Source organism: Bufo bufo, chromosome 9, assembly GCF_905171765.1.
Source record: "Bufo bufo chromosome 9, aBufBuf1.1, whole genome shotgun sequence".
Taxonomy (NCBI): Eukaryota; Metazoa; Chordata; class Amphibia; order Anura; family Bufonidae; genus Bufo; species Bufo bufo.
Window position 1 is genome coordinate 167,665,559 of NC_053397.1, and position 22,366 is coordinate 167,687,924.

The 22,366-nt window shown below is 44.6% G+C and overlaps 1 protein-coding gene across 2 annotated transcripts in view; it reads left to right on the forward strand.

The window, feature by feature from the left end:
- FAM83F (family with sequence similarity 83 member F) overlaps positions 1-22,366 on the forward strand; it is a 65,530-nt gene that overhangs the window by 40,639 nt on the left and 2,525 nt on the right. For both annotated transcript variants that reach the window (XM_040407900.1, XM_040407901.1), the window contains exons 3-5: positions 14,445-14,612; positions 17,378-17,499; positions 19,301-19,917. In XM_040407900.1, coding sequence (XP_040263834.1) covers positions 14,445-14,612; positions 17,378-17,499; positions 19,301-19,917 — 907 coding nt within the window. The remainder of the gene's footprint in view (positions 1-14,444; positions 14,613-17,377; positions 17,500-19,300; positions 19,918-22,366) is intronic.

Sequence of the window (22,366 nt, forward strand, 5' to 3'; positions counted from 1 at the left end):
ATTCAGCCGCCAGTGTCGGCAGAGAATGACGGGAATTGGTCAGACAAAAACAGCAGCGTGCAGCGATTTCTGCCCGGCCAATTCTCAGCATTTTTGCCGGATCTCTACTGTACCCCATTATAGTAAAAGGGGCCAGCGGGCATTCCAGTTTTTTTTTTTTATGCACTTATATATCACTACTATATTCTGCAGCGATTTACAGAAATTAGCATCAAGCTGTCCCTAATGGAGTTCCCCATCAGAATGTCTTTGGAGTGTGGGAGGACACCCACGCAAACACGGGGAGAACATACAAACTCCATGCAGATGTTGTGCTTGGTCGGATTCAAACCTAGGACCACAGCGCTGCAAGGCACCAGTGCTAACCACCGAACCATCATGATTCCAGTTGCTGTTCTCTGCCGGAATTGGTGTCACACATGTGAAAGTAGCCTTTAGGCAGTCCTAGAAGTTACAGGTCAGTATAGGCATCTGTGGTGACAGTCATAAGCATAGCTGATGCGGATCTGCTAAGTAGTTCTGCCATACATCAAGCCAAAACGTAATATGTCCCATGTTGCCTTTGGTGTCCTTCGCATTCTACAGTGCATGCTGACATTAGGGACTGCCAACCAGGGGCGTAGCTATAGGGGGTGCAGAGTAAGGCTACTTTCACACTAGAGTTTTCAATTCCGCTATTGAGATCCGTCATAGGATCTCAATAGCGGAAGAAAACGCTTCAGTTTTGTCCCCAATCATTGTCAATAGGGACAAAACTGAACTGAATGAAATGGAATGCACCAAAATGAATTCCGTTCAGTTTGGTTGCGTCGCCATTGCGGACAGAATAACGCTGCAAGCAGCATTTTTCTGTCCGCGATGTTGTGTGGAGTAAGACTTCATTGAAAGACTTGAAAGTCAATGGGGGATGAATCCGTTTTCTGTTGTGTCAGAAAAAACGGATCCGTCCCCATTGACTTACATTGTGTGTCAGGACGGAAACGTTTTTTCTGACACAATAGAAAACGGATGCGTCCCCCATGACCCTTGTGTTACATAAGAAGAAACTAGCATTGTAGAAAGTGCATGCTGGTCAAGTTACACCTCTGGCTGGAGGGAAGGGGTTAGGTCAAGAATTTGGCATGGGGGGGGTGCCATTTAGATTTTTGTCTCAGACAACATGAAGCAGGCTAATGTGCTTCCCTGCCCCTGGCCACAAAGCACTGAGGGAAGGGGGGCCCAAGCTGAACTCTTGCACCAGGGCCCATGAGCCTTTAGCTATGCCCCTGCTGCCAACTCAGGTGCAACTGCAACCATTGATTGGTTTTAGTTGGCACATCTGTAAGATCCTTTCAAAGCTGCGTTCATACAGAATTCTTTGAATACACAGTGTAGTCCATCCATCCATGGGACTTTCATCCTGTACTTGCTATTGCCTCACTTAGAAGCAATCCGCCTCTGGATCCCATGGCTGAAGCCTATATTAGCACCTTTAACGGGTCACTGAGTTTTCATAAAACTTTTGAAATGTCATAGAGACATAAAGTACTAAAGGTTTTGATCGATGGGGGTCTAAGTGTTGAGACTCCCACCAATTGCGAGAACGAGTAGAGGCAAACGTTGACATTTGTGATCTCCTCATTGCAGGAAAGGAAGCAAGATGGACTCAATAGAAATGGGCCCATCTTCATTTTCTCTCCTCGTTATAGCAATCAGTGGGGGTCTCAGCGCTCAGACCTCCACCAATAAAAACTCATTTTTCTGTGTTTTTTTTTTCCGTCCAAAAACATTGTGACCAGATGCTACTTCAAAGTCTGTAGTAAAGGACTGTACAGTCTACATACACAATGGTTTGGGTCCTGACATTTTTGTTGCAGTTTTTAGGTCTACCATCTCCCATGGGCTGTATACATGAAGGAGCAGTAAACGGTTCTGTCATCAAGACAAATTTATATAAAAAGCTTCTAAAAAATGGAATATAACTGTACATTTATTTTTATAATGGAAAAGTCTCTTTCTCCCAGCTTTGTAACCACTTCTAAGCAACTTGTAATTCATTTCCTTCCAGATTAAAAGCATCTTTGAGCTTTGACCTCTTTATCATAAGTAGCTGTAAATATTTTACAAAAAGAAAGGGAAGAAGACAGAGAGAGGCAGCGCCTCATGTGAAATATCGCCAAATCCAAAATTAATGCTGTCTGGGCTAATATTGCACTCACCTTGTGAGAGTCACAACAGCTATAGGAGCGGGGTGTTTGTGGGAGGTGTGTCGGTCACTGCTCCGGGGTGCTGCTCTACTCCTAGAACCAGGAGACCGGGAGAATCAGATAGTTACAGGCAAGGAAAAATCAGGACTTCTTAGATACAGCTATTTACAGGCAAGGAAAAATCAGGACTTCTTAGATACAGCTATTTACAGGCAAGGAAAAATCAGGACTTCTTAGCTATGGCGCTGTCTCCGGAGCAAGGGGCCACAGGCTTGATATTTAATCAATATCCTTTTTAACGTTTAAAACCGATAAAGAAACGGGTTTCGGAGACGGATCGCCTCCTTCATCAGGTAAGTAAGCTACTACATAACTGATGAACGATCCGTCTCCGAAATGTGTTGCTTTATCTGTTTCAACCCCGTCAGTACCGAGCCACTTTTCACCTTAAACCTCAAGCCGATTTTTGCAAATCTGACATGCGTCACTTTATGTGGTAATAACTTTGGAACACTTTTACTTATCCAAGCCATTCTGAGATTGTTTTCTCATGACACATTGTACTTCATGACAGTGGTAAATTTGAGTCGATATATTTCACCTTTATTTATAAAAAAAAATCCGAAAATGTACAAAAAAATTGGAAAAATTCACAATTTTCTAAATTAGAATTTTTCTACTTTTAAAACAGATAGTAATTTCCTCATAAAATAGTTATCAATCAACATTCCCTATATGTCTGCTTTATATTAGCATCGTTTTGTAAATGTAATTTTATATTTCTTAGGACATTAGAAGGCTTAGAAGTTTAGAAGCCATTTTTCAAATTTTCAACAAAATTTTCAAAACAATTTTTTTAAGCACCAATTCAGTTATAAAGCAATTTTGCAGAGCTTACATAATAAAAACCACCCATAAATGACCCCATTTTAGAAACTACACCCCTCAGATTATTTAAAACTGATGTTACAAACTTTGTTAACCCTTAAGGTGTTCCACAAGAATTAAAGGTAAATGGAGGTGAAATTTCAAAATTTCACTTTTTTGGTAGATTTTTTATGCTAATCAATTTTTTCTTGCAACACTGCAAGGGTTAACTGCAAAATAAACCTATATTACTCTGATAATTCAATTTACAGAAATAACCAATATGTGGTGGTAAACTGCCCTATGGGCACGTGGCAGTGGTCAGAAGGAAAGGAGCGCCATATGGATTTTGGAGGCAGGTTTTGCTAGAATGGTTTTTAGGCACCATTTTGTATATGAAGAGACCCTGACGCACCCCTACAGTGGAAACCCTCAAAAAGTGACCCCATTTTTGAACTACACCCCTTAAAGAATATATTAAGAAGGTACTAAGCACTTTGACCACCTAAGCGTTTTACAGAATTTGGAAACACTTGGCTGTGAAAATAAAAAGTTTTATTTCTTCCAAGAAAATGTTGCTTTAGGCCCCTTTCACACGGGCGAGTTTTCCGTGCGGGTGCAATGCGTGAGGTGAACGCATTGCACCCTCACTGAATACGGACCCGTTCATTTCTATGGGGCTGTGCACATGAGTGTTGATTTTCACGCATCACTTGTGCGTTGTGTGAAAATCGCAGGCCCCATAGAAGTGAATGGGGCTGCGTGAAAATCGCAAGCAAGTGCGGATGCGGTGCGATTTTCACGCATGGTTGCTAGGTGACAATCGGGATGGGGACCCGATCTTTATTATTTTCCCTTATAACATGGTTGTAAGGGAAAATAATAGGATTCTTAATACAAAATGCTTAGTAAAATGTCCATTGAGGGGTTAAAAATAATAAACAAATTTAACTCACCCCACTTGCTCACGTAGCGGATCTCCTCTTTCTTCTTTCTCCAGGACCTGGCAAAAGGACCTTTGATGACGTCACTGCGCTCCTCACATGATCCATCACAGGGTCCATCACCATGGTGATGGACCATGTGATGGATCATGTGATGAGCGCAGTGACGTCATCAAATGTTCTTTTCCTCCCAGGTCCTGAAAGAAGAAGAAAGAAGGCAAGCCGGGCTGCGCGAACAAGTGGATAAGGTGATTTAAATGTTTTTTTATTTTTTTTTAACCCCTCCATCCCTAATTTACTTAGCAATCTGTATTAAGAATGCTATTATTTTCCCTTATAACCAGGTTATAAGGGAAAATAATAAAATCTACACAACACTGATCCCAAACCCGAACTTCTGTGAAGAAGTCTGGGTTCGGGTCCGGGTACCAAACATGCCAATTTTTCTCACGCGCGTGCAAAACGCATTAAAACGCTTTGCACTCGCGCAGAAAAATCGTACATGTTCCCGCAACGCACCCGCATAGTTTCCCGCAACATCCGTGTGAACCCAGCCTTAGCCCCAAATTTTTTATTTTCACAAGGGGAAACAGGAGAAAACACCCCACATGTGGTGGTAAACTGCTGTGGCAGGACTCAGAACGGAAGGAGCACCATGCAGTGCAAATTTTGATGGATTGGTTTACGGGTGCCATTGTTTTTTATTTTTTAAGTGATTGTCTTATGTGGGGTCTAATTTTTTGCAGGATGAGGTGATGTTTCCATTGATACCATTTTGGGGTACATAAGACTTTTTTTGTCGCTCGGTATTACACTTTTTGTGAGACAAGGTGAAAAAAATAGGGGGCATATAATGTGATATTTTTTACAGAGCAGGTTTCGTTACGGATGTGGTGATACCTAATATGTCTATCATTTTTATTTTTGTCAAGTTTTACACAGTGAAAGCCTTTTTGAACAGAATAAAATCTTGTTTTTGTATTGCCATCTTCTGAGAACCATATTATTATTTTTTTGGAGATTGTCTTAGATAGGATCTCATTTTTTGCGGGATAAGATGACGATTTGACTGGTACAATTTTTGGCTAAATATGCCTTTTTGATCACTTGGTATTCCACTTTTTGCGAGGAAAGGTGACCAGAAAATGGCTGTTTTGGCACTTTTATTTTTTTACGGCGTTCACCTGATGGGGTGGATCATGTGATATTTTTATAGAGCCGGTCGATACAGACGCGGCGATACCTAATATGTCTATTTTTCTCTTTTTTTACTTTATTTTGGGAAAAGTAAGTTTTAGTTTTTTTTTTTACTTGAAACTTTTAACTTATTGGGTAAAACTTTATTTTTATTACTTATTTTTTCACTTTATTTTTGTTCCACTCTGGGACTTCAACTTTTGGGGGTCTGATCCCTTTTACATTGCATTACAATTAGTGTTGATCGAGCATGCTCGGCCGAATACCGCATGTGCTCGAGTGCAATACTCGAGTCTCCTCCCCGCACGTTTGTTGGCTGCTACACAGCCAATAAACGTGCAGGTAAGTACTGCCCTTCACTGTTGGTTACTGGCCTTAAAGTGATTGGCTGGCCGGAACACGTCATCGGGTGCTATTTAGCACCCGATGACATGTGTTCGGCTCCGTGTTAGTCAGGGAGAGCTGTGCTGAAGATGGGAAAGAGATAGTGTAGGGAGTGAAATTTTCTTTTTTTCAGTTGAAAAACTTGTCAGAGACCCAAAAGTCCTTTTAAGGACTATTGTTGTGTGTGGCAGCAGCAATATATATTTTTAGCGCAACCTGCGCTAAATTGCTAAAACTTTACAGACCCAAAAGTTCTTTTAAGGACTACTGTGTGTGGCAGCAATATCTATTTTTAGCGCATCCCGCACTAAATAGCGTGCAATAGTTAGGCCGCTGCAGACAGCGACATTATCTGTGCTACATCTCCTGTGTAATGTGTGCGGATCCCAAAAATATCTGTGACATCCAGTGTACTTTTTCTGTAGACGGTGTCCGCTGCGGACAGTGACATTAGCTGCGCTACATCTCCTGTGTAACGTGTGCACATCCAAAAAATATCAGTGACATCCAGTGTACTTTTTCCGTAGACAGTGTCCGTTGCGGACAGAGACATTACCTGGGGTACATATCCTGTGTAAAGTTTCCACATCCCAAATACCTGTGACATTCCCTGTAATTTTATATTAGCTGCTGCTGACATCAGCAACATTATCTGCTGTATTTCTCCTGTGTAACGTTTCCACATCCCAAATACCTGTAACATTCCCTGTAATTTTTTATTAGCCTCTGCTGACATCAGCAACATTATCTGCGGTATATCTCCTGTGTGACATTTCCACATCCCAAATACCTTTTTTCAATTTTATTTGCGCATACACTTACAAATCCTACGCTACTGTACGTGTGACATACTTTCAAGCATATAAAAGAAGAAGGAGAGCAGTAAGGGACAGGGAAGTGGCCGTGATGCTGATGGTGCACGCAGAGGCCGTGGACCTGGGCGCGTTGAAACTGTGCCTGCTGCCAGAGCACAAGAAAAACAATCATCCACCATACCTAGCTTCATGTCCCAGTTTGCAGGGCGGTGCAGGACAACGCTCTCGAAGTCAGACCTGTGCGAGCAGGTGGTCGGTTGGATTGCAGCAGATAGTGCTTTCAGTCGATTAATCACCACCCTGTCTTCCACCAAGTCCAGTCTCAGTAGCCAGGAGTCTGGTCCACACAATCCTCACCCTGACCCTCCTTCCTCCCACCATTAACAGTCTGGCCAAACAAGTGATCCCACACTCGGATATTCCGAGGAGCTTTTTTCAGCGCCATTCCTTCATTTGGGCCTCTCGACAAGCCCGCTTGAAGAGGGACATGAGATCTTGTGCCCTGATTCCCAAACTCTTGAGCATCCACAGTCACAAGAAGATGACGGTGGGGAACGGCAATTAGTGTTTCACGAGGTGGATGATGATGATGAGACAGTTGCCAAAAAGTCAACGGCAATTAGTGTCTCAACAGGTTAATGATGAGGATAAAACACAGTTATCAATAACTGAGGTTGTTGTTAGGTCAACAAGTCAGGAGGATGAGCAGAATGAGAAAGTGGACGTGGAGGTGGTGGACTATGAAGTCACTGACCCAACCTGGGAAGATGGCAAGCCGAGCAAAGACAGCAGTACAGAGGGGGTGGGATCCGCAGCACCACAACCTGGAAGAGGCAGTGGGGTGGCAAAAATGAGAAGGCGGGCCACACCAAACAGGCCCGCAACTGTTCCCCAGAGCACACCCTTGCGGAAATCTCCCTTGCCAAAGTGTAGGTGTTAGTCTGGCGCTTTTTTGAGGAAAGTGCGGACGACAAAAGAATTGTAATTTGCAACTTATGAGCAGGGGCGTGAACACTAGAAACCTCACCACCACCAGCATGATCCGCACCATGGCATCAAAGCACTGTAATAGATGGGCCATACGCCTGGGTCCACAATTTGTGTCTGCAGGTCACACCACTGCCTCCTGTTCCCCTGTGTTACGTGCTGGCCACTCCCCTGTCAAAGGCGCAGGCCCGGATGCCTCCTGCCCTGCACCTGGACCTTCGCAAGCACCATCAGCAACCATATCCACTTCCATTTCCCAGCGCAGCGTACAAATGTCTTTACCCCAGGCATTTGAACGCAAGTGCAAATACCCAGCCACCCACCCACAGGCCATAGCACTAAACGCGCAACTTTCCAAATCACTGGCCCTGGAAATGTTGCCATTTAGGCTTGTGGACACTGAGGCCTTCCGCAGCCTGATGTCAGCGGCCATCCCTCGTTACGCAGTCCCCAGCTGCCACTATTTTTCACTGTATGTCGTGCCTGCCTTACACCAGCATGTGTCCCGTAACATCACCCGTGCCCTGACCAACGCAGTTACTGGGAAGGTCCACTTAACCACTGACACATGGACAAATGCTTTCGACCAGGGACGCTACATTTCCCTGACGGCACACTAGGTGAACGTTGTGGAGGCCAGGAGCGAGTCGTACCCTGGGATGGCACAGGTGCTACCGACGGCAAGGATTGCGGGCCCTAATTCCATCAGGGTTTCTGCCACCACCTACATTAGTGGCTCAAACCCCCACTTCTCCTCCTCCTCCTCTTCCACCTCAGAATTATCCTCTTGCAGCACCAGTCAGCCATCAGTCGGTGGCTGGAAGCATTGTAGCACTGCAGTGAGGAAGCGTCAACAGGCTGTGCTTAAGCTGATCTGCTTAGGTGACAAACAGCACACCGCTGCAGAGCTGTGGCAGCGGATAAGAGACCAAACTGAGCTGTGGCTCTCGCCACTCAACCTAGAACCAGGCATGGTTGTGTCTGATAATGGCCGTAACTTGCTGGAGGCTTTGGAGCTCGGCAAGCTCACACACATCCCCATGCCTAGCCCACGTCTTCAACTTAGTGGTTCAGCGGTTTCTCAAAACCCCAATTTGCCTGAGCTACTGGTGAAGGTGCGCCGCGTGTGTGCCCATTTCCGCAAGTCATGTTTTAGAGGGTCAGCTCACCAGCAGGCCCTCACCTACAATCTTTTAGAGGTCAGCTCACCTGCAGGCCCTCGCATATAATGTTTTAGAGTGTCAGCTCACCAGCAGGCCCTCACCTACAATGTTTTAGCGGTCAGCTCACCTGCAGGCCCTCGCATATAATGTTTTTGAGGGTCGGCTCACCAGCAGGCCCTCAACCATAATGTTTTACAGGGTCAGCTCACCAGCAGGCCCTCACCTACAATCTTTTAGAGGGTCAGCTCACCAGTCGGCCCTTGCATATGTTTTTGAGGGTCAGCTCACCAGCAGGCCCTCAACCATAATGTTTTACAGGGTCAGCTTACCAGCAGGCCCTCGCCCATAATTTCCTCAATGGTTAGCTAAGCAGCAGGCACTCGCCCATAATTTTTTTTAATGGTCAGCTCAGCAGCAGGCACTCGCCCATAATTTTTTCGATGCTCAGATCAGCAGCAGGCACTCGCCTCTAATGATTTAGAGAGTCAGCTCTGCAGCAGACCCTCACCCCTAATGTTTTAGATGGTCAGCTCAGCAGCAGGCCCTCGCCCATAATGTTTTAAAGGGTCACCAGCAGTCCCTTGCTCCTAATGTTTTTAAGGGTCACCAGCAGGCCATCAATCATAATTTTTCATGGGTGTATGATGCCCTCCTTTATGTGTAATAAAGGGTGTGCCGATTCCTTGTAATTTTTGGAAGCCCTTTCACTTAGTGCATAGACTATGAGTGTAGGAGTCACACTACCTGAACAATTGTACCACAATGTAAATGAGGCCCTCCATTATGTGATATATAGGTTGTATCGGAGTGCCTCTTCCTTGTAATTTTTGGCAACACTTGCACTTTATATACAAGTAAATATACAGGAAAGAATGTTTCCTAACAATTTTTCCTCTAAAATCGATTTTATCTTTGGTTTTGGGCGTATTATTGTCAGTCTGTAAGTGGCGTACTACTCGGACAACATCTTTTCCAGCAGCGACCTGGGAGTCCAATATGCATCCAGACATCCTCCCCATGTTGATCCCCAACCATTTTGGTGGTGTTTCCATCAATTTCTGACCTTTTCCTATGAACCAGACACCCTCCCATCTTCAGAGCAGGGGGTGCCTGGTTTAATGTGAAATGTAGAGCAGGTAAACCGGTGGCACTACACCGAACCTAGGATTGTCAGGATACAAATACCGAGGAGTGGTGCCTCACGGAGGTGCTCAGCCTATAGCTGCAGTAAGCATATATAATAAAAGGAAGAAGAGAACAAAACGAGCGGCACTCACCGATGGTAGGCAGGTAACTTTATTCCATGGCAGGAGGGGGGTGCATAGGTTGCAGATACAGCAGAAAGTAAGCCTGGTGCCTGGTTTAATGCTCGGGTTCTACCATTGACTTCTATTGTGCTCGGTAGAGTACCCAAGCATCCCGAGGTGTTTGACCTGAGCACCCGAACACCTGAGCACTTTGGTGCTCGATCAACACCAATTACAATACTTCTGTATTGTAATGCATTGGCTGTAAGTGTATTACACTCACAGGCTGACACAGATGGCATCGGGCTGCCGTCCAAGCCCGGCGGATACCTTACGTGCCGCGGTCAGTGCTGACCGCGGCAGTGCAAGGGTTAATGTGACGGCATCTGTGTTTTCACCGATGTCAGCGCATACAGCAGGGGTCCAGGTATCAGTGACTGCTGGACCCCTGCAGCTGATCGGGCGGGCGCAGCTCCTGCGCCCACCCGATCAGAGCGCCGTAGCTGTACGGCGCTGGGATTTGTGACCCTGTTTCCAGCGCCGTACATGTACGGCGCTAGTATCCTATGGGTTAAACAACAAAAAAGATACTAAATAGACCTCATCAAGCCTGTGGCCCCTTGCTCAGGAGACTGCGCTGTATCTGTCCTGTTTTTTCCTTGCCTGTAATTATTTTACACCACATATTAGTTAAGAATATATAAATATATGGAAAATTATCTTCATATATCCCAATGAAAAAAAAAGATAAATTAAGATTCTGTTTCCTGTATACAAAAGAGCCATACGCTATACTCAGGGGCGTAGCTAAAGGGTCATGGGCCCTGGTGCAAGAGTTCAACTTGGGCCCCCATTCCCTCAGTGCTTTGTGGCCAGGGGCCGGGAAGCACATAGTCTTCATGCTGCCTGAGGCAAAAATTGAAATTGTAACCCCCCCCCCCCCATCCATGCCAAATTCTTGACTTAACCCCTTTCCTCCAGCCAGAGGTGTAACTTCACCAGCATGCACTTTCTTCTTATGTGGCACAAGGGTCTTTGGACCCCTTAGGCTCCTGGGCCCGGTAGCAAATGCTACCTCTGCACCCCCTATAGCTGCGCCCCTGGCTATACTGGAAAGAACAACAGTTCATCACATTTTCAGATGAATAAAGCTAAGTTAGGGTCCATTCACACGTCCGTGTGTGTTTTGCGGATCCGCACATCGCCGGCACTTAATAGAAAATGCCTAATCTTGTCCGCAATTGCGGACAAGAATAGGACATGTTCTATATTTTTGGAATTGCGGACCCGGAAGTGCGGATCCGCAATTCCGGATCCGGGCAGCACATCGTGCTGCCCCATAGAAATGAATGGGTCTGCAATTCCGTTCCGCAAAATGCGGAACAAAATTGCAGACGAGTGAATGGACCCTTAACAGGTCACTATAATGACCAAATTATGGCTATGGTTTTATCACAACCATCGTTCTAAAGGCCCCTTTACACTGGCCGAGCTCCAGCCAGATAATCGTACGAACGCTTGTTAGGCTACTTTCACACTAGCGTTTTTGCTGGATCCGGTAGGGTCCAGCAAAAACGCTTCCGTTACTGATAATACAACCATCTGCATCCGTTATGAACGGACCCGGTTGTATTATCTTTAACATAGCCAAGACGGATCCATCATGAACTCCATTGAAAGTCAATGGAGGACCGATCCGTTTTCTATTGTGTCAGAGAAAACAAATCCATCCCCATTGACTTGCATTGGGGGTCATGACGGATCCGTCTTGCCCCGCATCCCAGGACGGAAAGCAAACTACATGTTGCGGTTTGCTCTCTGGTATGAGAACGCAACTAAATGGAACAGAATGCATTTTGGAGCATTGCGTTCTGGTTAGTTCAGTTTTGTCCCCATTGAGAATGGGAACAAAACGGAAGCATTTTTTTCCGGTATTAAGCCCCTATGAAGGAACTCAATACCGGAAAACTTAAACGCTAGTGTGAAAGTAGCCTTAGCAATAATCTGCCTGTGTAAAGATGCCGCTGATTACCCGGTGAAACGCTCATTCATCAGGTAATATCATCATTTGTGCGGACACCAAAATCATTGTTTGCCGGCAGCAGATTGTGCCATCTAAACACACTCTTCTGCCGGCAAACAATGATTCTGTATAGGGATTAGTGATGGCATTAGTGATCGCTCCTCCCCATACTGTGGAGGAGATCGCATGTAAATACAGTGATCTCCTTCACTGACGAGCAGGCCATTGTTGGGAATGAACGCTTACTTCCCATCATCCGTCTGCTAAATCTGTCAGTGTAATGGGACTTTAAGAAAATAGAGAGTGTAAAGGCCCCTTTACACTGATAGATTAAGCGTTCCTTCCAGACAATAGACTGCCCGTCAGTGAAGGAGACATTTACATGCAGTGATCTCCTCCACATTATGTTTAGGAATGATCTTAATGCCATCACTCGTTGCCACGGAGTGGGTATTGCAGAGCACACAGGGATGGAGAATGGGACACGGATCCAGAGGACTTTATTGTATCACAGGGAAACCACTCCACAGAACACGGCCAAGCACCAACTCACACGGCTTACTCCGAAACAACAATGAATAAATCCGGGGGCGCCACCCGGTACTCCGACGCCAGCAATTCAATCCCCAATCATCTTGGGTACTCTGTTACTTGTAGGACGGCTCCCCTCGGCCAAAGGTGGATGGCAAACGATACCCAGTCTCTACTCTCTTCTTGTGGCACCAGGTCCTGGCCTCAGAATCAGGTCCTGGTCCATCTAAAGCTCCCTGTACACTACAACAACCCCTAACCTCCTCTCTGCTCTTATCATAATTAGGCTGATCAGCCTAGGGCAGGCAAGGGGCGTAAATAATTACCAGACCCCAACTTCCCCTCTGATGATCAGTCCAGCACCTTATACAAGATTCCAAGGCAGAAGGTGTAGAGCCCATGCCCCCCCCCCCCCCCCCGCGCTTTCCCAGGGGCCCTGTCTCCGGACTGTCTGTCCAATGTTTATTTATTGAAGCCCCCAGTAACACAGCCCCTTCCCCCCTGAATGTCTGTAGAATACAAGACGCCAGTAGAGGAAGATGGAGGCCATGCATTGTCACACTCGTCCTCATACATAATCATTGTTTGCCGGCAGCAGAGCGCGATTAGACGGCATGATCTGTTGCCGGCAAACAATGATTTTGATGTCCGCACAAATGATCATTGGGTAATCGGCAGCACCTTTATATTGGCAGACAATTGCATATGAATTCTTGTTAGCAATTATCTGGCCGATGCTCGGCCCGTGTAAAGGGGCCTTTAATTTAGGGTTTGTTTACATAGGCAGATTAGCAGGACAATTATCAGAGGAAAAAACAGGTTCAGGCATTATGAAATCCAAAATGCCCAACCCTTCTCACCCCCCGACATCTGCCCTCAGGGGGGAGTTGGGAGGCCCATACACATCGACATTTACATTTAAAATTGAGGCATGCTGTGACTAGTATTTATCTGAAGGCACTCTTTGGCTTTTTTTCTTCCTCAAGCCCATGTTAATCTCCTCTGACATCTTCACGTGGACTCCAATCCTTGCCACTAGTCTGATTGGCAAACTGGCGCAGGTACCGCACATGACATAAATTACAGCAATACAGGACAGTTTTACTAATCTCACTGAGACTATAACAGGCTACAGCCTTCACCTGTCCAATGATGTAGGTAACTCCCTAATGAATGCACAGATTCCTAGTATGTGAATGTCTAGGGCTGTTAAGCCAAATGGTTGTATTGCCGTGTGTATGGGCCTCGCTCTGCTTTTTTGTCTCTGGAAACAGAATTATTTTACATATCCCAGAAAAGCAACATCGACTTGGAGCACGGACCTTCTGTAATTTGTTGCTATCATTAACCTAGAGCATTGGTCTCCAACGTGTGGCTATCCAGCTGTTGTGAAAGCATAGCCACAGACTCAGAACAATACTGGTAATCTGGCCACGCACATTATATGTTTGTTGGCCAACCCTCCCGATTTTGGTGGGACTGTACAACAGTTGAATGTGTATGGGGCCTCTGCTGAAGAAAAGGATTTGAAAGATGGATTTCAACATGCCCAATCCTCTTTTAAAAAAATGTTGGGGATCGTATGATCTTATTTTTATTCAACTTTTTGGGGGAGGTGAAGAAACCAAAAATTGGCATTTTGACTTTTTTTTCCATTATGCCATTCGCTGTATATACTATACCTGTTTCTTCTGCATAGTTCTCAGCACCACACCTCCAGTCCTCCTCCCGTTCTTTGTATATCAAGATATACAGCATGTGACTGCTGCAGCCTATCAATGGACACAGCAGTCTTGTGCAATATACCACTGAGGCCAGTGAAACAGCAGAAGGAGAAGGTGCAGTGCTGAATACAGTACAGGAGAAACGGCTGAGTATAAGATTATTTTTTGTTTCCTGGCAAAGTTTACTATAACCCCTTTAAATGTTTTTTTTTTTATATAACCAGATAATCTCTAAAATGCCATAAAAAGTTCATATAAAACTGCAATAAACATTCATTGTTATGTCCACTGACTCCTAATGGAGAAGAGGATGTAGAGGTTTGTTGGAGAAGTATTCTGTTCCAAACTACAGAACTCTCTGTTCTCTCCATCACAGGTAATTGCCATCGTAATGGATTATTTTACCGACAGAGAAGTGTTTAAAGATGTGCTGGATGCAGCCGACAAACGGAGGGTCCCGGTCTATATGATTCTAGGAGAGAGTGGAGTCAAGCATTTCTTGGAGATGTGTGAATTCATGCAAGTGCCTGGATTTAAGCTTCGGGTAATACAGAGAAATATGAAGGGGGGGGGGGGGGGGGGGGGGGGGCAAATAAAAAGATTAAATAAATGGGCATTTCCTGCCAGGGGTGTAGCTATAAGAAGGTGCAGATGTAGCGCTAGCATCCTGGCGCTGGTTCCTGAGGAAGACACCAGTACTTTAAATGGTACAGGGTAGGTGTGGATCCCGGATACACATTTTGCATTCGGGCACAGGAGCTTACACCTCTGACTCCTGTTTAGTGTAAATCCATAACAAGCAATATATTGAAAAGTGAAAGGATATATCTGCTTTCCCATGCATTGAATCACTTGTTCGTCGCTAGCTTTGTAAGACTCCTATTGTGTTATGGTTCTAGTAACACCATTTACTGTATAGGCAGGACAAATAATGCATATTGTGACCAGCAATGTATTTCAGTGTAGTACTAAAAACAAACCACATGTGTATTTTGCAGAAAGTGAAACTAACGTTGCAGTTAACGGATAGAAGTTAATACACAAACAGCCATTATTGTTATTACTTCACAGTAATACTAACAATTAGTGCTGCATGTAAATGGCACTTAAAGGGAACCTGTCACTGGGATTTTGGGCATAGAGCTGAGGACATGGGTTGCTAGATCGCCGCTAGCACATCCGCAATACCCAGGCCCCATAGCTCTGTGTGCTTTTATTGTGTAAAAAAAAACGATTCGATAAATATGCAAATTAACATAAAAGAGTCATATCTTACTTGTGTGACCAGAGAAGAGTCATATTTTCAAGCTCTGACTCATCTCAGGTTAATTTGCATATGTATCAAATCGGTTTTTATACACAATAAAAGCACACAGAGCTATGGGGACTGGATATGACGGATGTGCTAGCGGCCATCTAGCAACCCATGTCCTCAGCTTTATACCCAAAATCCCGGTGACAGGTTCCCTTTAAAGGGGTTGTCTCACTTCAGTAAGTGACATTTATCATGTAGAGAAAGTTAATACAAAGCACTTACTAATGTGTTGTGATTGTCCATATTGCTTCCTTTGCTGTCTAGACTCATTTTTCCATCACATTATACACTGCTCGTGTCCATGGTTACAGACCACCCCTGCAATCCATCAGTGGTGGTCGTGCTTGCACACTATAGGAAAAAGTGCTGGCCTCTCTGGTGGCAGGGACCATGGGAGTGCAAATAGGCCAGTGCAGGGATTAGCAACCTTCGGCATCCCAGCTGTGATGAAACTACGACTCCCAGCATGCACACTTGCTTGGCTGTTCTCAGAACTTCCATAGAAGTGAATGGAGCATGCTGGGAGTTGTAGTTTCACAACAGCTGGAGTTTCTGAGGTTGCTGACCCCTGGGCTAGTGCTTTTTCCTATATTGTGCAAGAACGACCACCACTGATGGATTGCAGGGTGGTCTGTAACCATGGAAATGAGCAGTGTATAATGCAGGCATCCTCAAACTGCAGCCCTCCAGCTGTTGCAAAACTACAACTCCCAACATGCCCGAACAGCCTACAGGTATCAGCCTACAGCACGGCATTGTGGGAGTTGTAGTTTTACAACAGCTGGAGGGCCGCAGCTTGAGGATGCCTTGTATAATGTGATGGAAAACTGAATCCAGCCAGCAAAGGAGGCAATATGGACAATCACAATACATTAGTAAGTGCCTTGTATTAACTTTCTCTACATGATAAATGCCATTTACTGAAGTGAGACAACCCCCTTTAATGAGCGCCAATCGACTTACTGTATTACCAACAGGTGATCATTAAAATCTGCCCTTGTAAAGGGACCAATAACGCAGCCCTAATAATGGTGTCATATAGTGCCAAAAATAATGCAACCATAAAGTACTAAATAACAGTACCACACAGTGCACATAATCACCTCCTGTATAGTCATATAGGGGGGCATTTATCATGGAGGTATTCTTTGAAATTAGTTTAGCTTGAGTCTGTTTTGGCACAGTTTGCTTCAAAATGATCAAATGTCACACAATGTTTGATCATTTGGTGCTTTTTTAAAGGGGTTTTCCTAGACTTTCTAACTAATGACCTATCATAGTATAGGTCATCAGTATCCAATCGGTGGGGGTCCAACATCTGGGACCCCTGACGATCAGCTGTTTGAGAAGGCACCGGCGCTGCTGTGAGTGCCGCAGCCAGTGACGACACGTTTATCAGTCAGGTGGCCTAGGAGCAGCTCAGTTCCATAGAAGTAAATGGGGCTGAGCTGCGATACCATGCACAGCCGCTATACAATGTACAGCGCTGTGCTTGGTAAGCGCGGAGAAGGCCGTGGAGCACCGATGCTTTCTCAAACAGCTAATCGGTGGGAATCCTGGGTGTTGGACCACCGATCAGATACTGATTACGTCATCAGTTAGAAAATCATGGAAAACCCTTTTAAGCCTAACACTTTTGTCTAGAAATGCCACTCCAGTTTTTCTACGCCACCCCCCTACTGGAGTTTGTTTGCAACTTTTTTTTTTAAGTCGCAGTGATAGAGAGAAACTAATTAACATAGTAAACCAAGGCAATTTTCCCAGCTACTTTTCAAAACTGGAATATGTGGTCTAAAAACTGCAAAAAGTTGCTAAATCTTTGTGCATGTAAGCCTAAGAAGTCACAAAGCCCTATTTTGTGACATTTTGAAGGCAGAATTGTGGAGTGCAGGTCTTGATAAATTCCCCCATAGTGCCATACAGAGAACACATAAGAGCGACATTCAGTCACAAATAATATGTAATCAGAATTATTTTTCTTCTTTACTGTGTAGAATTTACGAGTCAGGTATGTTACAGGGGTTGGATTCTATTTAACTCCTGGGAAGATCGGAGGATGCATCTCGCATAAATACATAATGGTGGATAGCGATAAAGTAGCCTTTGGTTCTTTCAGGTATTTTTTTTTTTTATATTTCGCTATATGTTAATACTCTCTGCACTGACTTATTTTGGACTAAGAACTGGAAATGACATGTTTTTATTTAAAGGTCCCTTTAGACAGGACGATACAGCAGACGATTGTCGGGAATGAAGCGTTCCTTCCTGGTAAGCGCCTGCTCATCAGCAGAGGAGACTGCTGCTATTACACGCAGAAATCTTCTCCACAGTATGGAGAGGAGCGATGGCTAATGCCATCGCTCGTTGCCATACAGACTCGTTGTTTGCCGGCAGCAGAGGCAGTTTACACCACACGATCTGCTGCCAGCAAGCGATGATTTTTGTGTCCGCATGAATGATCTATTAGTCAATGAACGAGCATTTTGCTCGTTCATCAATTAATCAGCAGAAGCTTTACACTGCCTGATAATCGCTAATGAGCATTCCTATGAATTCTCGGCCTGTGCAAAGGGCCCTTAACATGACAGTATATTCTTGAGGGCAACAATGAAAAACTGTAGAACAAAGAGGCAGCTAAAGTTCAAACAAGGTGAGAATAAACGGGTTGTCCACTTTCTGGTTACTGTTGACCAATGTGTTTGTGAGTTGATTGAAGGCACTTACTATTATAGTCTTTGTTTAAATTCTGCACTATTTTCTATATTTCATAAGGTATCCCCCCTTGTTTACAAAGTCTTTTGTGCTGTCCACACAAAGGCCATGACCAGACAAATCCTCTCCATGTGGTGATGCCTCCTCCATTCAAACACACAGCACCTGCACTAAACTCCCAACAGAACAAGTGCAGTGTATTTGATTGGAGGAGACAACACATGGAGGTGATTTGCCCGGTTACATGACCTTCCAGCAGCGGCCATTCTTTGGACAGCACAAAAGATTTTGTAAACAAGGGGGAATACCTTATGAAATATAGAAAATGGTGCGGAATTTCAACAAAGACTATATTAGTAAGTGCCATATAATCATCTCACAAATACAAACAGTAACCATAAAGTGGGCAACCACTTTAAATGTGTTTTCCATCCCTAAACTAAAATGAACTAGGTATGCACTTAGTACTTTTGAAGTATTGCACCAATGGTTTCCTTGTCCCCTGCCAGTCTCTGTCTAACCCACCATAGCAATGACCTGTCTCCTCAACCCTTGACTGTGAAGGCCAATCACTTCCCGGACGTTAGAGAGGATAGCGAAGGATGTTGAAGGAACAGTTATGTTTGGGCTTCCCTAATGATTTTTTTCTGCCATATTATTCCCTGTTTTAGCTGCACAGCTAGATACATTTCACTCAGAAGCAGGGGGTGTATCCCTTCTGTAAAATCCGCCAGCACTGTGCTGCAGTGACATCCTTTCCCTTACTTCCCACTATGTTTGTTTTCAGGTCTGGAGCTCAAAGAACAGATAAAGAGGGATAGATCACACTTACAAAAAGGCAGGAGGCTCCTATGAATTCAGAAGCTGTGTAGAAACATTTATTTTATCAGGCTCAGGATCTCAGCTAGCTCTGACACGCCCCCACTTCCTCTCCGCCGTTTTCTGTGTCTCTGTTACTAAGGACGGATCTTGCTTGACAACAAGCAGTGGCCTGCAAATTAGGTGTAAGTGAGACCCCTAGTGGCCATTACTTTACAACTTTTTTTTTCAGATGGATGCAGGAATATGGTGATATAGTGATTTAGAAATTTGCTATTTACACCATTCTCTATTAAATGAAATTGTGTTAAAGTACAATGACTCTTTGAGGCTTATGTGAACTTATTCCATTACCGTATGTACTAATCTTTCATTATGCTTTGTAGATTAACATGGTCATCTTTAAGAGTGGATCGCAGCATTATGACACTACTGTCAGGACAATATGCTGAACCTTTTGATATTGAATTTCGTGAACTCTACGCAATATCAGAGGAAGTAAATCTTTACAAAGAGCTGGGGTTCCCTGATGTCCGACCTAGTCCCATGGTGGGAGCAAGAGCACGTTCTTCCACTGTTGCTCGTAAACTCATCAATCCTAAATACACATTAGTAGTGGGAAGAAGCCCAGCACCAGGTGAAATGCTAAGATTTGGAACACCAAACCCACCAGCATCTAAAGATAATGAGGAAAGTGAAGGAGATAAAAGAATGGCAACATTTCTTGAAGATCTAATCACTATAGAGCAGGAGTTTCCAGAAAATGTGAATTTAGACATTCTTCCAAAGGTGGCTATCTTGACAAATAAACAGACTGCCAAAGCTCCCGAAGACAATCGGACAAATAAATCCACCAAAAAACCAAGCTTTAGGTTTTTCAAAAAGTCACAACCAAACAGTCAGGAAAAGGAAGTTGATGGAGGCTTTGTATTACTAACTAAGCCAAAACTTGATCTAAGTCAAAGCAACAGCTTCAGGAGTCAACAGGATCTGAGAGCATCAGGTAAGACATCTGGTCTTTGTAATTTAATTAGGTCAAATAGATGTCATGGTGGGAAGTCTCCCACTCAGGACCACCTTACCTGAGACTAAAAAGCAGTGGCCCTCATTCTGGTCATCAATGTCTTACTACATTTCCTCTCTAGAAGAGAAATTAGCAAACTTTAGAAACTTTGCTTATTAAAATGAGATGTTTGCTAAAGGTCTAGGATACTGTGATGGAGACCTACTGTGCCTGCAGGTTTGTAATATGGATCTAGAGGAACTCCACATGTCGGGATCGGTGTAGTCTGAAAGCAAGTCTAATAATATATCAGTGTTGCCAGAAAGCTTAGATGGCGCAAACATTTTGCGCTTGTTGCTAGGCGAGAGAGCAGGGAGATGGGTATCTCTCCCGACATCCTTCAAGATGTTCGTCTTCTATACAGCTTGAGTGATAGCATGCCCCAGGAGGGTAAAGGCCCATTTACCTCACTTAAAAACAAAAGTCTTAAAATGCCTCCGTTGGGGGACCCAACCTGTATAGATGTTTTTGTGAACCAGGTCTGTCGGGATTTATCCAGCTTGATATCATGTCATGGTGGCTTCAATTGCAGCAAAAGCGAGTACAAAGCTTTGCTGGACTTGGAGAAAAAGAAAAACCTCATCATCAAACCCTCGGACAAGGGGGGGAACATCGTGTTGATGAACACCAATGACTATACCAACATGTGTCATACCTTGCTTGATGATAGGGACACATATGAAAAACTGAAGTGTGACCCAACCGTTGAATACCAGAGGGAGTTAATTGACATATTGCGAATAGCAAAAACTGATGACCTTATCTCTGGTGACGAATTTGAGTATTTATACAAGAAACATCCCACAGTAGCCACCTTCTATAGCCTACCCAAGGTGCATAAGGGTGGCCTCCCTGTCAAGGGACGCCCGATTGTTTCGGGGGTGAATAGTTTGACCCAAAATTTGGGGATCTATCTGGACCACATATTGGCACCATTTGTTAAAACACTGCCCTCGTACCTGAGAGACACGAGTGACCTTCTTGGTCGTTTGGAGGGTATCAGCTTGGAGGAGGGGACATCCCTAGCCTCTATAGACGTTGAGGCCCTCTACTCGTCCATACCTCACCATCTCGGTATGAGGGCAGTGGAATTATTCTTGTATACTAGGGGCCAACAGTTTTATCCACATAATGTCTTTGTCCTACGACTACTCAATTTCGTTCTTACAAGAAACTACTTTCTTTTCGACGGTGTCCTCTACCACCAGCTCAGGGGCACTGCGATGGGGAGTTCGTGTGCCCCGTCGTATGCTAATTTGTTCCTGGGCTGGTGGGAGAGGACACTGGTCTTTGGCGACACACCCAACAGATATACCCCCTGTATCGTCACTTGGGCAAGATTCATTGACGACGTCTTTGTTGTCTGGAAAGGGGGAGAAGAAGAATTCTCAGACTTCGTCAAGTATCTCAATGCCAACGACATAAATATGAAGTTTACCTCGGTCTTTGAGGCAAATACCTTGCCTTTCCTTGATGTTTCTATTTCAAGGGGCAAGGATGATGTGATTCAAACAGACATCTTTAGGAAACCCACTTCCACGAATTCACTCCTACATTGGAGCAGCCACCATCCCTTCCCCTTGAAAAGGGGAATACCAGTGGGACAGTACCTGCGTCTTAGGAGGAACTGTTCCACTTGGGATACATTTAAAACACAGGCTGACGACCTTAGAAGTCGTTTTCGGGAAAGGGGGTACCCAGATGCGGTCCTAAAAAGTGCTTTTAAAAGAGCCTGTGGGAGTAAAAGAGATGACCTTCTCTATCCCAAACCCAAAAAACCGGAGACTGGTTTGATACGCCTCATAGGTACCTTTGATGATTCTTCGGCGGAGGTTAAACAGATACTAAGGAAACACTGGGAGGTCCTCCTCATTGACCCAGACATTAAAAAGGTTATCCCGGAAACAGCACAGGTCACCTACCGCAGGGGCCTTAGTCTTAGGGACCGCCTGGTACACAGCCACTACAGCGATACACGTGATTCTAATGAGACATGGTTACAACGTCCAATTGGCTGTTTTCGCTGTAGTGGTTGTGTGGCATGTGAACACATCCTAAAGGGACGTTCATTTTATGCCAATGTCACCGGCAAATGTCACCAAATCAGACATTTCATCAATTGTCGCACCAGGGGAGTAATTTATAGAGCCAACTGTATATGCGGTCTCGAATATGTTGGGAAAACCACCCGTGAGTTGCGACGCCGGATAGGTGAACATTTGGGTGACATTAGGAACAACAGAGATACGCCCATTGCCAAACATATTAATATGACACATGGTGGTGATGCATCGGAGTTGAGATTTATGGGCATTGAAGTGGTCGCGAGACCAAAAAGGGGAGGGGATTGGGACCGGAAAATATTGCAGAGAGAGACTTGGTGGATATT